The 11,448-nt window shown below is 39.4% G+C and overlaps 1 protein-coding gene across 2 annotated transcripts in view; it reads left to right on the forward strand.

Annotated features, from left to right (window-relative positions):
* Nucleotides 1-9,079, forward strand: part of FGD4 (FYVE, RhoGEF and PH domain containing 4) — a 154,373-nt gene extending 145,294 nt beyond the window's left edge. For both annotated transcript variants that reach the window (XM_084809448.1, XM_084809449.1), the window contains exons 14-17: nucleotides 2,358-2,483; nucleotides 3,703-3,843; nucleotides 4,956-5,096; nucleotides 5,745-9,079. In XM_084809448.1, the coding sequence (XP_084665574.1) occupies nucleotides 2,358-2,483; nucleotides 3,703-3,843; nucleotides 4,956-5,096; nucleotides 5,745-6,008 (672 nt within the window). In that variant the 3' untranslated portion in view covers nucleotides 6,009-9,079. The remainder of the gene's footprint in view (nucleotides 1-2,357; nucleotides 2,484-3,702; nucleotides 3,844-4,955; nucleotides 5,097-5,744) is intronic.
* Nucleotides 9,080-11,448: the final 2,369 nt, after the last annotated feature.

Genomic DNA, 11,448 nt, shown 5'->3' on the forward strand with positions numbered 1-11,448 from the left:
AACATGCATTTATCTAGTCTGTGTGAGGATAACTGAAGTCACCCATTACTACAACACTTTCTCCTTTGAATGTCTCCCTGATTTTGTTCTCTATCTCAAGATCATGATGAGCATTTTGTTCAGGGGGATGGTAGCATGTCCCTAGTACTAAATTACATTTGTGGCCTGGACACACAATGATTCCGTGCAGGAGTCAGATCCTTTTAAGGTTTCTAGTTGTGCGACACTATGCCCTGTTTGATGTTTGATGACATCATCCCCAATTTGCCCTTCCCTGTCCTTCCTATAGAGCAGTGGTGGAGAACCTCTTTCAGCCCAAGGGCCAAATTCTATTTTGGATGAGCTTTTGGGGGCCACATTCCTGCGGTGGGCAGGGCCAAAAATGCTAGCATATTTTAGCTTCAAGTTCTTACTGCTGGCAACTAAGCCTTAAGAGAGGCATTTCAACCTTTTAGAACTGGGGAAAATAACTTCACAAAAGCCAGGAAAGGAAGAAAGGAGGTGGGGCCAGAGGAATGGGGCATGGCCTTCTGGAGTACTCCGGAGGGCTAGATTGAGACTAAGCCTGAGGTTCTGCAACCCTGCTGTAGAGTTTGCATTAGAGATGGCCATATCCCACTGGTTCTCTCCATTCCACCATGTTTCCATTATGCCCTATATCTGTGTTCTCCTTTAAAACCATGCACTCCAACTGACCCATCTTGACTCAGAGGTTTCTAGCATTAGCATAGAAACACTTATACACAGTGTCCCCTCTCTAGTTGTCTCTGGTGGGTGTGTTTTCCTCTGTGGCCCTTCAGCCTCTTCGACTGGCTATCATAATTTACTGCATGCTCTTAGCCTATTTTGACCCCAGCCCTATTTGAAACATTTTCACCTTCATCACTTAGGGATGATTCAACATGAACCAGAAGCTCACCAGCTCCCATTGGCTTCCTCTGCTGCTTGGTACCCTGGAAAGAAGGAGCAAGCGCCCTTCTACTTGCTGTCTCACTTAATGTGTGAATTATTGTCTACCTTAAGCTCTGGCTGCTGTTTTATATAAAAAAGGCTTCCTTCACCCAGTGTCATCATATTTAGAGTTAGCAATTAAAGTATGTTCTTCTACTGGCTAGTGGTCCTCAGTGTTTTTTGGCTTCCCTTGTAATTTGTGACTTCGGTACGCTTGGTTGAGTAATCTGCTCTGGCTGAGTACATGCAATATATGATCCAGGAGATTATGGATATGGGCTGCTTTCCAGAGAGGCTATATGGCTGTGCAAAATGCCGTCTCAAATACATGGAATGGTGGGTGGGAGCTACTGCCAGGAAGAAGGTGCTGAAAAGCCCCTGTGAGCACAGAGAACATTGTGCATGGCACTTTGGATCCCAGCTATGATCAGAACTAATTCCTGTGCTCAAGGTGATAACCCTTCTAGCTTCTGTACTAATTGCTGATTACCTTACTTAAAGTTTTCAGTTTGCACTGTTTTGTTTCCTGCTTGAGGGCATACCTGGTTAAGATCAAGGCTGAGTGCGTGGACAAAATGTGTATTATGTGAGAGTTAGTATCCTATTAACAAGTACACGTATATAGAACAAACCTTTCATTCCATTCATTGTCCATTCCCCCTCCACCATGAGAGCATTCTCTTTTTCTTTTAAAAATGGTGCGTTACCTATTCAGGGTTCTATTTAGCATTATCATTATCATTATTATTTTATTTTTACAACTAATTCAAAGAACAGTGCACAGTGCTAGGGAAAGGGAGCATGTATAATAGAGGAAATGCAAAGAGCTGCACAGAGGGACATAAAGAGCGGCAGTAGAGGGATACTAGTACAATCATGGCCTTTTCTTTGTTCCTTAACTGCAGTGGTATATTTATTGAGGGCCGAAAGCAGACACTTAGGTTTAGAATTTATTTGTAATTACTATAATACAAAACAATTGTTTTTCTGGTTAATTCTTTTGTACCTTTAACATGCTGACCTCTGCAGTAATTCTAATTGATCCCTCCTTTTGAAGAAATGCAGTGCTCTTCTGTCTTGGGTTGTACTGCAGTTGTGGGCTGAGCTAGATACACAGCTGCCACCAAAACCAGAAGCCACGTTCTTAGCTTTTTCTCCCGTTGGTTGTTGCTAGCAGAGATGGGGAAATGCTTAACACCAGGACAGAATGCTGTGATGACAGGACATAGATAAATTCACGTGCTAGACATGCAACTTCTCATTTTTGGTGGCATCCACACATTTTGTGTAAATATGTCATAGAGGTTTCAGAACAGTGTGTGCTGTGCTACTTCTTTTCCAGAGCAAGGAAGTAGTTATTTTCTCTGCTAATAATACTCCACAATTTGTCCTCCCTTCCCCTTCAGACTGCTGAACTTGGGAAGAGAGCACCAAGATGGATTCGAGACAATGAAGTGACCATGTGCATGAAATGCAAGGAGTCATTCAATGCGCTGACAAGGAGGAGGCATCATTGCCGAGCATGTGGGCATGTAAGCACAAAGCTGCATCTGCTAGTTCATTGACAGATGCTGAAGCAGTCAAAAACGTATTCAGAAACCCCATCTGGTAGTGGTTTCTAAATGATGTTTGGTTGCAGCTGAAGCTTGCCATAGCAAGAGATCACAACCTGGGCAACAGCTCAAAATATGTGAATCAAAACTGATCCCCCTTGTGGAGAAGTTTGGAAAGTCTTCTTAAAATTGTTCCTTTTACAATGTATGATTTAGTTCGTATTGAATCTCGTTTTACTGCCTTGATGTTGATGATTCTAAAATAAAGACAATTTTTACTTTGCTTTTGTTCTCTCAGCCATCAGTAGTATCTGGTCCTCCAATTGATAATTTAACACGCATCCAACTATCTTGAACTTGTCTCGGACATTCTTTCAAGCTGTCCTATCTTCCTTGTACATTAGTGTGTGATATTTTTTAAAATCAATTTATATATTCAGGGTTTGTGTGCATCATGCCTTGGGTAGTGCCCAGGTCAGACTGACTGATGAATAGGGTGTGTGCTCCTCTGTATGTGTTGCCATGTTTCCCTAAATCAGGATGTTTGGCTTGCTTATTTGAGCCTTATGTCCCCTGGGGGTTGGACTCGATGGTCTTATAGGCCCCTTCCAACCCTACTATTCTATGAAGCACGTTGATCTGATGTGCTTTGTCTATACCTGGCCTCTCTGGTTATGGCAGTCTGTAACATTATCCAATTTTTTAAATTACAATTAAAGGAATAGGCCATGGGATCACATGCTCCTTCCCTTCTCACATGCAAATTGCCCCTCCCCCACCCCTTCTTCAGTGTTGCTTATAATTAATGTTAACTTCAGATCTCTCTCTCTCTCTCTCTCTGAAATGAGCTTTTGGATTCCAGAATTAATCTTAGTAGGGTGAGAAAGGGATTCACATGCTAGTGAAAAAGTGGGGAAAAGAGCATGTTATCTCACAGCCCCAAGCAACAGTTAAGGCCCAACTAATGTTACATTTGCATCCATCTTCAGGGATCTTGGGTTATGTTGGTTTATGAGTGGCAGAGTTAATGCGTGGAACAAGAATGGATGACTTTCACTTTTGGTTGCTTGCAGCCATCTAATTCTAGAAAATATCAAAAGATACTGCATTTTGCAAAATTTTACCATATAAAATAAAATGTTCCTGAATAATTCCTATAATGTTCCTAAATAATTCAGGTTTCTCCCCTCCTCTTAAGGTGGTTTGCTGGAAATGTTCTGATTACAAAGCTCATCTTGAGTATGATAGCAATAAACTGAACAAGGTTTGTAAAGACTGCTACCACATTATAACAGGGTGCACAGACAGTGAAGAAAAGAAAAAGCGAGGAATCTTAGAGGTATGGCATGTAAATAGTTATTTCAATGTATTGTGCATTATGTGCTGTTTGGTGTGCATTCCTTAATGTTTCTTGGAAATCTGCCTTTGTTGGACATTTTCATACCATTCATGTCTTTTGGATTGGTCCTGAAACTATGGATGATACCTTATATCTGTTTGTAAAGAGTCAGAAGCCTATTCTGTGTAGAATGGCCACTTCATGGTAGCTGCTTAAAATTATACCCACATGGCAACCATTGCATAAGGCAAGCTGTGTGCTTTCATTGCTGTCACATGGTGAGTTTCCATGGCACTGCAAAACATTTTCTGTTAATGCTTTATGGCAGCATGCAGAAAACTGGCAGACAGTCCATGTGGCAAATCTATGATGTGAATGATCCATCGTGTGGAGGAGCCACGGAGCAGATGCAATTTTTAAATACTGCAAACGGCATGTGGTGGCCACTTTGTGTAAGAACAGGCCTGGCCTAGCTGATTTGGACTGGCTAAGTCATGATCCCTCAGCCACAGTTTGCTCTGCTTGTTGGATATGACATATTTCATAGGGTTAGTGGGATCTTGAATAGACCTATTTTCAGATGGAGAAGCTAGGGCAAGAGGAGAAAAAAGAAGAGTGGCGGTTCTTATTTGAGGAGAGCAGAAGACTGGGTGACAACCACTGGCTAAAACATAAATTCAGAACCAGTGTAACAGATAAACTCCATGACTCCTGATTCAACTGAAGCTTCCAGTGTTGTTCTGTTCTCTTAGTTAGCTGTTCTTTTAAGCTCACCATTTTGTTCTTTATCAGACTCCATTTCAGCTAATTAGCCCCCATCTCATTATCAGGTATTTATAGAAAATATAGCATTCCATTCTTCCAATGTATATTCTGTGCCCAAAAATGTCATTGTTTTCACACCATGTTATTTTGACAAGCGGCAAAAAAGTGATTCAGCAGTCAGGGTAGAGATTTCTCTAATATTGCATGTCCCTTTATTGACCTGGCTCAACCTGACATTTGCTACGACTTGACTCTTAACAAATTAATGATCTCCGAGAAACTATGTTCTAGGTATACTGATTTGTTAGACTTCTTCGAAACAAAATATTTCTTTTGCATTCCTACAGATTGAATCAGCAGAAGTATCTGGGAACAGTGTGATATGTAGTTTTCTCCAATATTTGGAAAAATCCAAGACTTGGCAAAAGGCTTGGTGTGTGATTCCGAAACAGGAAGCCCTCGTATTGTATATGTATGGTGCTCCACAGGTATGTAGGGAGGATAAGTAGGGGAAACCAGAATACAGCAAAATTCCCTGCTTCCTTGATAACTTGATAGCATACATGAAAAATGGGATACCATGAACCCCGCTTATAGTTTTGCAAGCATCATTCATGCACCCTGTCCCATTTCCTTTTTTCCCTCCCCTCCAGTGTACAAGGAAAATTTGGTTCATAGAAATAAGAGCCTGCTGTGGAGACCATGCTACCATTCTTCTTCCCTTATGCCCATCTTGCTTTTCTTTGCAAGGGGTCATGACAGGTTGAGGAGGGATGAGTTTTGATCCTCCTTTTGACCTGATAGAATGAGACTTTCTCTACTTCTACAGCTTTCTTTTCCCATAGATGGATGTGTGCTCTGCAAAATTTCCGTCTTGCTAGGGCCCACTATAATGCAGCTTTTCCTTCCTCTGGCACTGTCTGTTCCTGTTGGTGGGAAGGTGTGTGTGTGTGTGTGTGTGTGTGTGTGTGTACTGAAATCTTGTACTCTGATTTCCTTTAGAACTTACTGTGTTGAGTTTTATAGCTTTAAAATGTAAAGTAATGCAAGCTCTGTAATCAATTAAGAAACGTCTGCCCTCTGCCTCCCACCAAATCCAGAACTTTGTTTTTAGGATGTTATTTCTGTTTGCTTAGGATGTAAAAGCACTGGCTACTATTCCACTGTTGGGGTACACAGTAGATGACGCTCCAAGAAGCGCTGACCTGCCTCACAGTTTCAAATTGACTCAGTCCAAGTCTGTGCATAGCTTTGCCGCAGATAATGAGGAACTGAAGCAGAAGTGGTTGAAAGTCATCCTTTTGGCTGTCAAAGGCGAAACGCCGGACTGCCCGAATGACTTGCGGATGAGTTTGGAGGATCAGCCTGAAAGCTCCGCAAAATTGGAATCTGAAGCTTAACACAAGTGGTCTGTAAGATACATATTTTCCCCACACAAACTGGGGATGACACTACTTCTGAACACCACGAAAAAGAAGCCAGCCTTCCTAACTCTACCATGTTTCTTAGCACTTTATGTTGGAAAGAAAAAAAAGTTCATCTTTTTAGAGAACCTTTTCTTATACTTGTTGTGACAATAAAATTAATGTACAGAGCCATTCCACATTTTCTTTTTATTAAATGAATGTCTTCATCAAAAAGTTGCCAATATTACTGTACTCCTTCTCTTTCCAAGAAAATCGCATCATGTGAAATTAAAGCTATTGGCGAAGAAATAGCTGTTTTTCATTATGATGTCGGTATTGGTATATCTTGGTTCTTTTCTCGGATTCATAGCTGTGTGTTTAAAAGATATACCTCTACATTGCCAAAATAGATGTGTAATGGAATGTAAAGACAGTTTGGCTTATTATATCTAAATTCTAGCACTATTTACACTGACTTGTACATAGATTCTATCAATTTGTGTTTGAGAACAGAACAATACCCCACGTGTCTAAAATTTCAAATGATAAAAAACTCATTCTTTTCCATTTTAAAATGTATTAGACAATAAGTACAATATATAATATTGCAGGGTATGCTATTAGACTGAAAATGTACTATACTTAATTTTTATTTGACTTCATGATGTTAGGTTCATGCTAGCCTATGATTTATTTTAAAATAAAGCATGCATCCTCCTGAAAATTTAAGAAGGGGATTCTAAATTAAAAACAACTAGTGACTTGTTTATATCTAATGGTATTGATATTTTTATACATTAATATAGAGCTTAAAAAAGTAGCAGTAATTCAGATGGCATGTAATGGATATGTGAATTCTAGCTGTGTTTTGAAACGCATAATACTTCCTCTTCTCAGTCCTGTGCCTGTTATCTTTGGAAGATGGTGCTACCCTTTTAAAATTACAAGTGCTTCAGTCATTAATAGCCTGGTCTTAAATGATCACTTGTGATCATCTACTTTGCCTTTATAGCTGGTCACTAACACCCAGACCTTAAAATTATGGTTCAGTTCGGGTTTCATGCCAAATCATAGCTAAGAAAGATTAAACGTAGTTTGTGATATCAGAATGGACAAACGATGGTTTGTGACTGGCCAGCAAAAACACAATTGATTCATGCTTTGTGTAAACTATAGCTTGATGAAATGTTTTAAATCTGCAGATTATAGTGAAAGCCACATTGCTCTGCCTCCAGAGGCCACTGGATTGAGAAAGCAGAGTGCTGAGTTCACAGAAGATGAAAGCCAAAAAACTTATCTAAAGCATAGTTTGTACATTTGGAGCCTCAAACCATGGTCTTTGGTTCTAAATTTTCACTAGCAAAAACTATGATTTGACATGATCGCTGCACTAAGCCTTTGTAATTCTCATAAACCATATAGATTTTGCAACAGTTAATACTACTGAATTGACTATATTATGTGATCTACACCCATTAAAATAGGTGACATATCTGCCATTGACATCTATGGTATGTAACTGCACCCACCATCTGCATAGATTATTATTCACTGAACTGTGTAATATAATATATATGAACACTGATTTTGCAGTGTGGCGGGGAGTACGTTCTTAAAAACCTGTGTGCTTGGATCTTACTTTAGTATGTGAAAGGATTCTTCACTAAATATATCTTACGCTGCAATCGTGTACTCACTTACCTGGAAGTAAGCCTGTTTGAATTCAATGGGATTTGCTTCTGAGTAGACTTGTATAGGATTGCACTGCCAATCAGGTTTTACAGTACTGAGCCAATTAATTGTAGTAATAGCTTTATTGTAACTTACTAATTCTTCAAAAAGATGATCTCACATCTTTGAGGTGGCATGTGTGCAATAACTTAAACCAATAATTTTGGCAATTAGAAATCCAAATTACATTTCCAGTATTTGACTGGAAAACATACACACAACTAGTTGAAGTACTCTCTGCTAAATAGCCACCATTCAGCAATACAAAGTGAGAAAATTATTACTAAAGGTTCATCTGGACATGTGTCCAGACTCTGTATATCACATTTTAAAAACTGGAACCACTTTTTTCATGCTTTGGGTTTAACCTTGTTCTCACTTTTGCTAAGGCTATGCCTTCCAGATAGATGTACTTCATCAATAGCTAGATAAAGGAGAAAACAGAATGCTCAGGGTGACACCTCTATTGTCATAAGAATATAAGAAGAGCCATGCTGGGTCAGACTAAAGGGGTATCTAGTCTAGCATTTTGCTCCCATAGTGGCCACCAGATGCTTCTGGGAAGCCCACAAGCAGGACACCAGTGCAATATACTCTCCTGCTCATGTTTCCCCAGCAACTGGCATTGAGAGGCATACTGCCTCTGATACTGGAAGTAATGTACAACCATCATGATTAGTAGGCACTGGTAGCCTCATCCTCCATGAATTTGTCTAATCCCCTTTTAAAGCCAGCCTCATTGGTGGCCATCACTACATCTTTAAGAATTGGATTCCACAGTCTCCCATGATTCAGCTTCACTGGATAGCCCCGGGCTCTAGTATTATGAGAGAGGGAGAGAAATTTATTTTTCCCCACACCATACATAGTTTTATACACCTCTAATCATGTTCTCCCATTACTCGCCTTTTTTATGAATTAAAAAGAACCAAACCTTTCTTCATAGGGGAGTTACTCCAGCCCCTTGATTATTTTAGTTGTCTTTTTTTACACTTTCTTCAACTCTACAATATCCTTTTTGAGGTGTGATGACCAGAACTGTACACAGTATTCCGATTGTGGTTGCACCATAGATTTGTATAAAGGCATTAAGATTTGGCAGTTTTATTTTTGATTCCTTAGGATGTGAAGCCAACCAACCAGATTCTTGTAATATGCTAGACTCATTTAGTAATAGTTTGGTCTAGTAAATTCAATCAAGGTTTTCTTTAGCAGAGGCTGGCCTGCACCAGTTGGCTCTTATCTTCTCCTTAAAATTTCTAAGAGCACAATCCTATGCATATTAGACAGAAAAAAAGCCCTACAACTCCCAGCATTTCTCAGCCAGCATGGCTGGCTGGGGAATGCTGAAAATTGTAGGATTTCTTCTGTCTAAACACGCATAGGATTGTGCCCTAAGTCAGTCATTATTGCCTGCATTTCTGCATGTGGCACAAAGGTAAACTAGCCCAAGGTGAAAGAGTTTATTATGTGTTTGTAGAAAAGAAAATGAAATTGTGGAAGTATAGCAAAATCACTACTGTGGTTTGCAGCAATCTTTACTGGAACAAAGGTGATTCTTTCATATTCCCTACACTAAAGCTGAGATTCTTTCACAGCCCCTGGAATTTCTAGCTTTTAGAGATGATTTTACTGTATTTTTAAATGCTTACCAAAACAAAAGGAAGAACGTATTAATTACTTTTCAGTACTTGTGATTTCTGAGCCTTTTTCAGTACTTGTGATTTTCAAGATGGTATCTTTGCATACCATCTGAGGCCTTGTGTTCACAGGAGCTTCACAATTGCCTCCAAAGGGAAATGCCCAGCACTCCATCCACACAGATGTCCCAGATTCCCTTTCCAATTGAATGGAGAGATCCCTGCATGCAGTCGATTTTCAGACAAAGAAGATATATCCCTGTCTTCCTTCCCTCATGAAGGAGAATAGCTTCTAATTTTTTGTTCTGGGAACCTTTTTTGAAAGCATGCTTCTTATACTAGGACTAGTGACCGTGCAGGATTCACATTGTTCTCAGTTATTCCATATATTGGCTGGAATGGACTGGGCTACATCTTATCCCCATGAAAGCAATTTAGTGGGAGAGAAGAGGTCAAGCACAATGATGTCAGATTTCCTTCTTGTTGGAGTGCAAGGTGAGGGGATCATTTATAATGATAAATAGCATCTAATTAGCACTTAATACTTAGAGAGCACTTCCTGTGAAATTATGTATCCTAAGCACACTTGCACAGAAGCAAGCTCCATGGAAATCAATTAGACTTACTTCAGTGTCATATATTAATAGGGTTGGGATCCTTAGACTCCTACATAAAGCACAGCTAATGGTTACTTGTAAGGAAGATGAGGTAAGAAGTTATAGTCCTATATGCTTACCCTATCCTGACTCCTACGCTTTTTAAGACATGTTTTTTTTTTTTAATTCCCATGGGATTTGGAGGATGAAAAAAAATATTGTAAATTGATTCTCCCCAGACCATTAGTAACACAGCCAGAACATTTGCTGGTAACTTTCCCAAGCCTTACCTCATTCTAAGCAGGACTTCGTTGTCTCATTGGGAGATAATGGATTTTGTATTTAGTCTGTTTTTATGTCATGTTGGCCTTTTAAATGAATATATTATTCCATTTTCCTTCAACTGATTATGTTTGACTGGTTCAATCCAGCGTTAGCATGCAGCAAGACTCAATAATGTATGTGTCTGTTTGTACATCTTGCAAATCGGTTTAAGTAATTGCCTGAAGAGACGAGGCAGATTTTCCGAACTGAATCCCCATGTCCCTGTTCTTTTTACTCAGAATTTTTGGCTTAAATAACAAATTCCAGAAGTTCCTGTTTTTTAAATAAGAAGGCATCTATTGACAGAAAAGCTGTTTTCACTTTCTAAAGTTCTATGGAATCCAGTCATGTTTTTAAACGAACATGACTTAAAGACACATGAACAATTTCTGTCTTTTCAACTTCATTTAGGTTTTAGAAACCTTAATAAAAGCTTATTTTAAGTAGGATGCTTAAATTTATCATTTGATGTTAAAATGTCCAATTGGTTTCTGTGAAATGAATTTGGATGTCTGTGCAAATTTGAGTTCGTACTCTTTTTATGAATTTCCCTCAAAATTAATTGTATTGTTTTGTAGTATTGAAATTTGAGCTGAACAGTCATTGTAATCATATTTGGCTGCTGCAGGTGAAAAGCTAACTCACTGTAAAGCATGGTTAGCAACTGGGAGCCAATCTCTGAAGCGCAGTCCCGCCTCTCCCCTCTTAATTGTTGTTAAGCATTTTGTTAGCACTGACATGAACTGAAGTTAAGAGGCTAACGAGGCTTTCTCTTAGGAACTTGAAGCCATTTCAACATGCCGTCTCAGATGCTGGGGAAAGGGAAACTTTGGTTAGAATTCACTACAGCTAATGACAGTGACATTAAACTGTTTTAACTGTGGTGAAGGGGGAAAAGAAAAACTTGCTCCAGGAAGGGGTGATACGGATGCTGGCTTCCAATTTGCTAACTGTGGTTAGTAAGGAGTCATTACTCCTGTCCTGATTCATTGAGTTTCGAATGATTTGCTTGACAATAACTTCACTCTTAAAACTCAGTGACCCATGATCAAAACAGCCCACCGTGGCTTATTTAAATATTGAATATTCAATTTTGAATTTTCAAGCCCTGGCTGCGGCTTGTCATGTTGTCTGAACCTTGGG

The sequence above is a fragment of the Heloderma suspectum genome, chromosome 7 (assembly GCF_057233095.1).
Source record: "Heloderma suspectum isolate Gila_16-S chromosome 7, 16-S_ref, whole genome shotgun sequence".
Classification (NCBI taxonomy): domain Eukaryota; kingdom Metazoa; phylum Chordata; class Lepidosauria; order Squamata; family Helodermatidae; genus Heloderma; species Heloderma suspectum.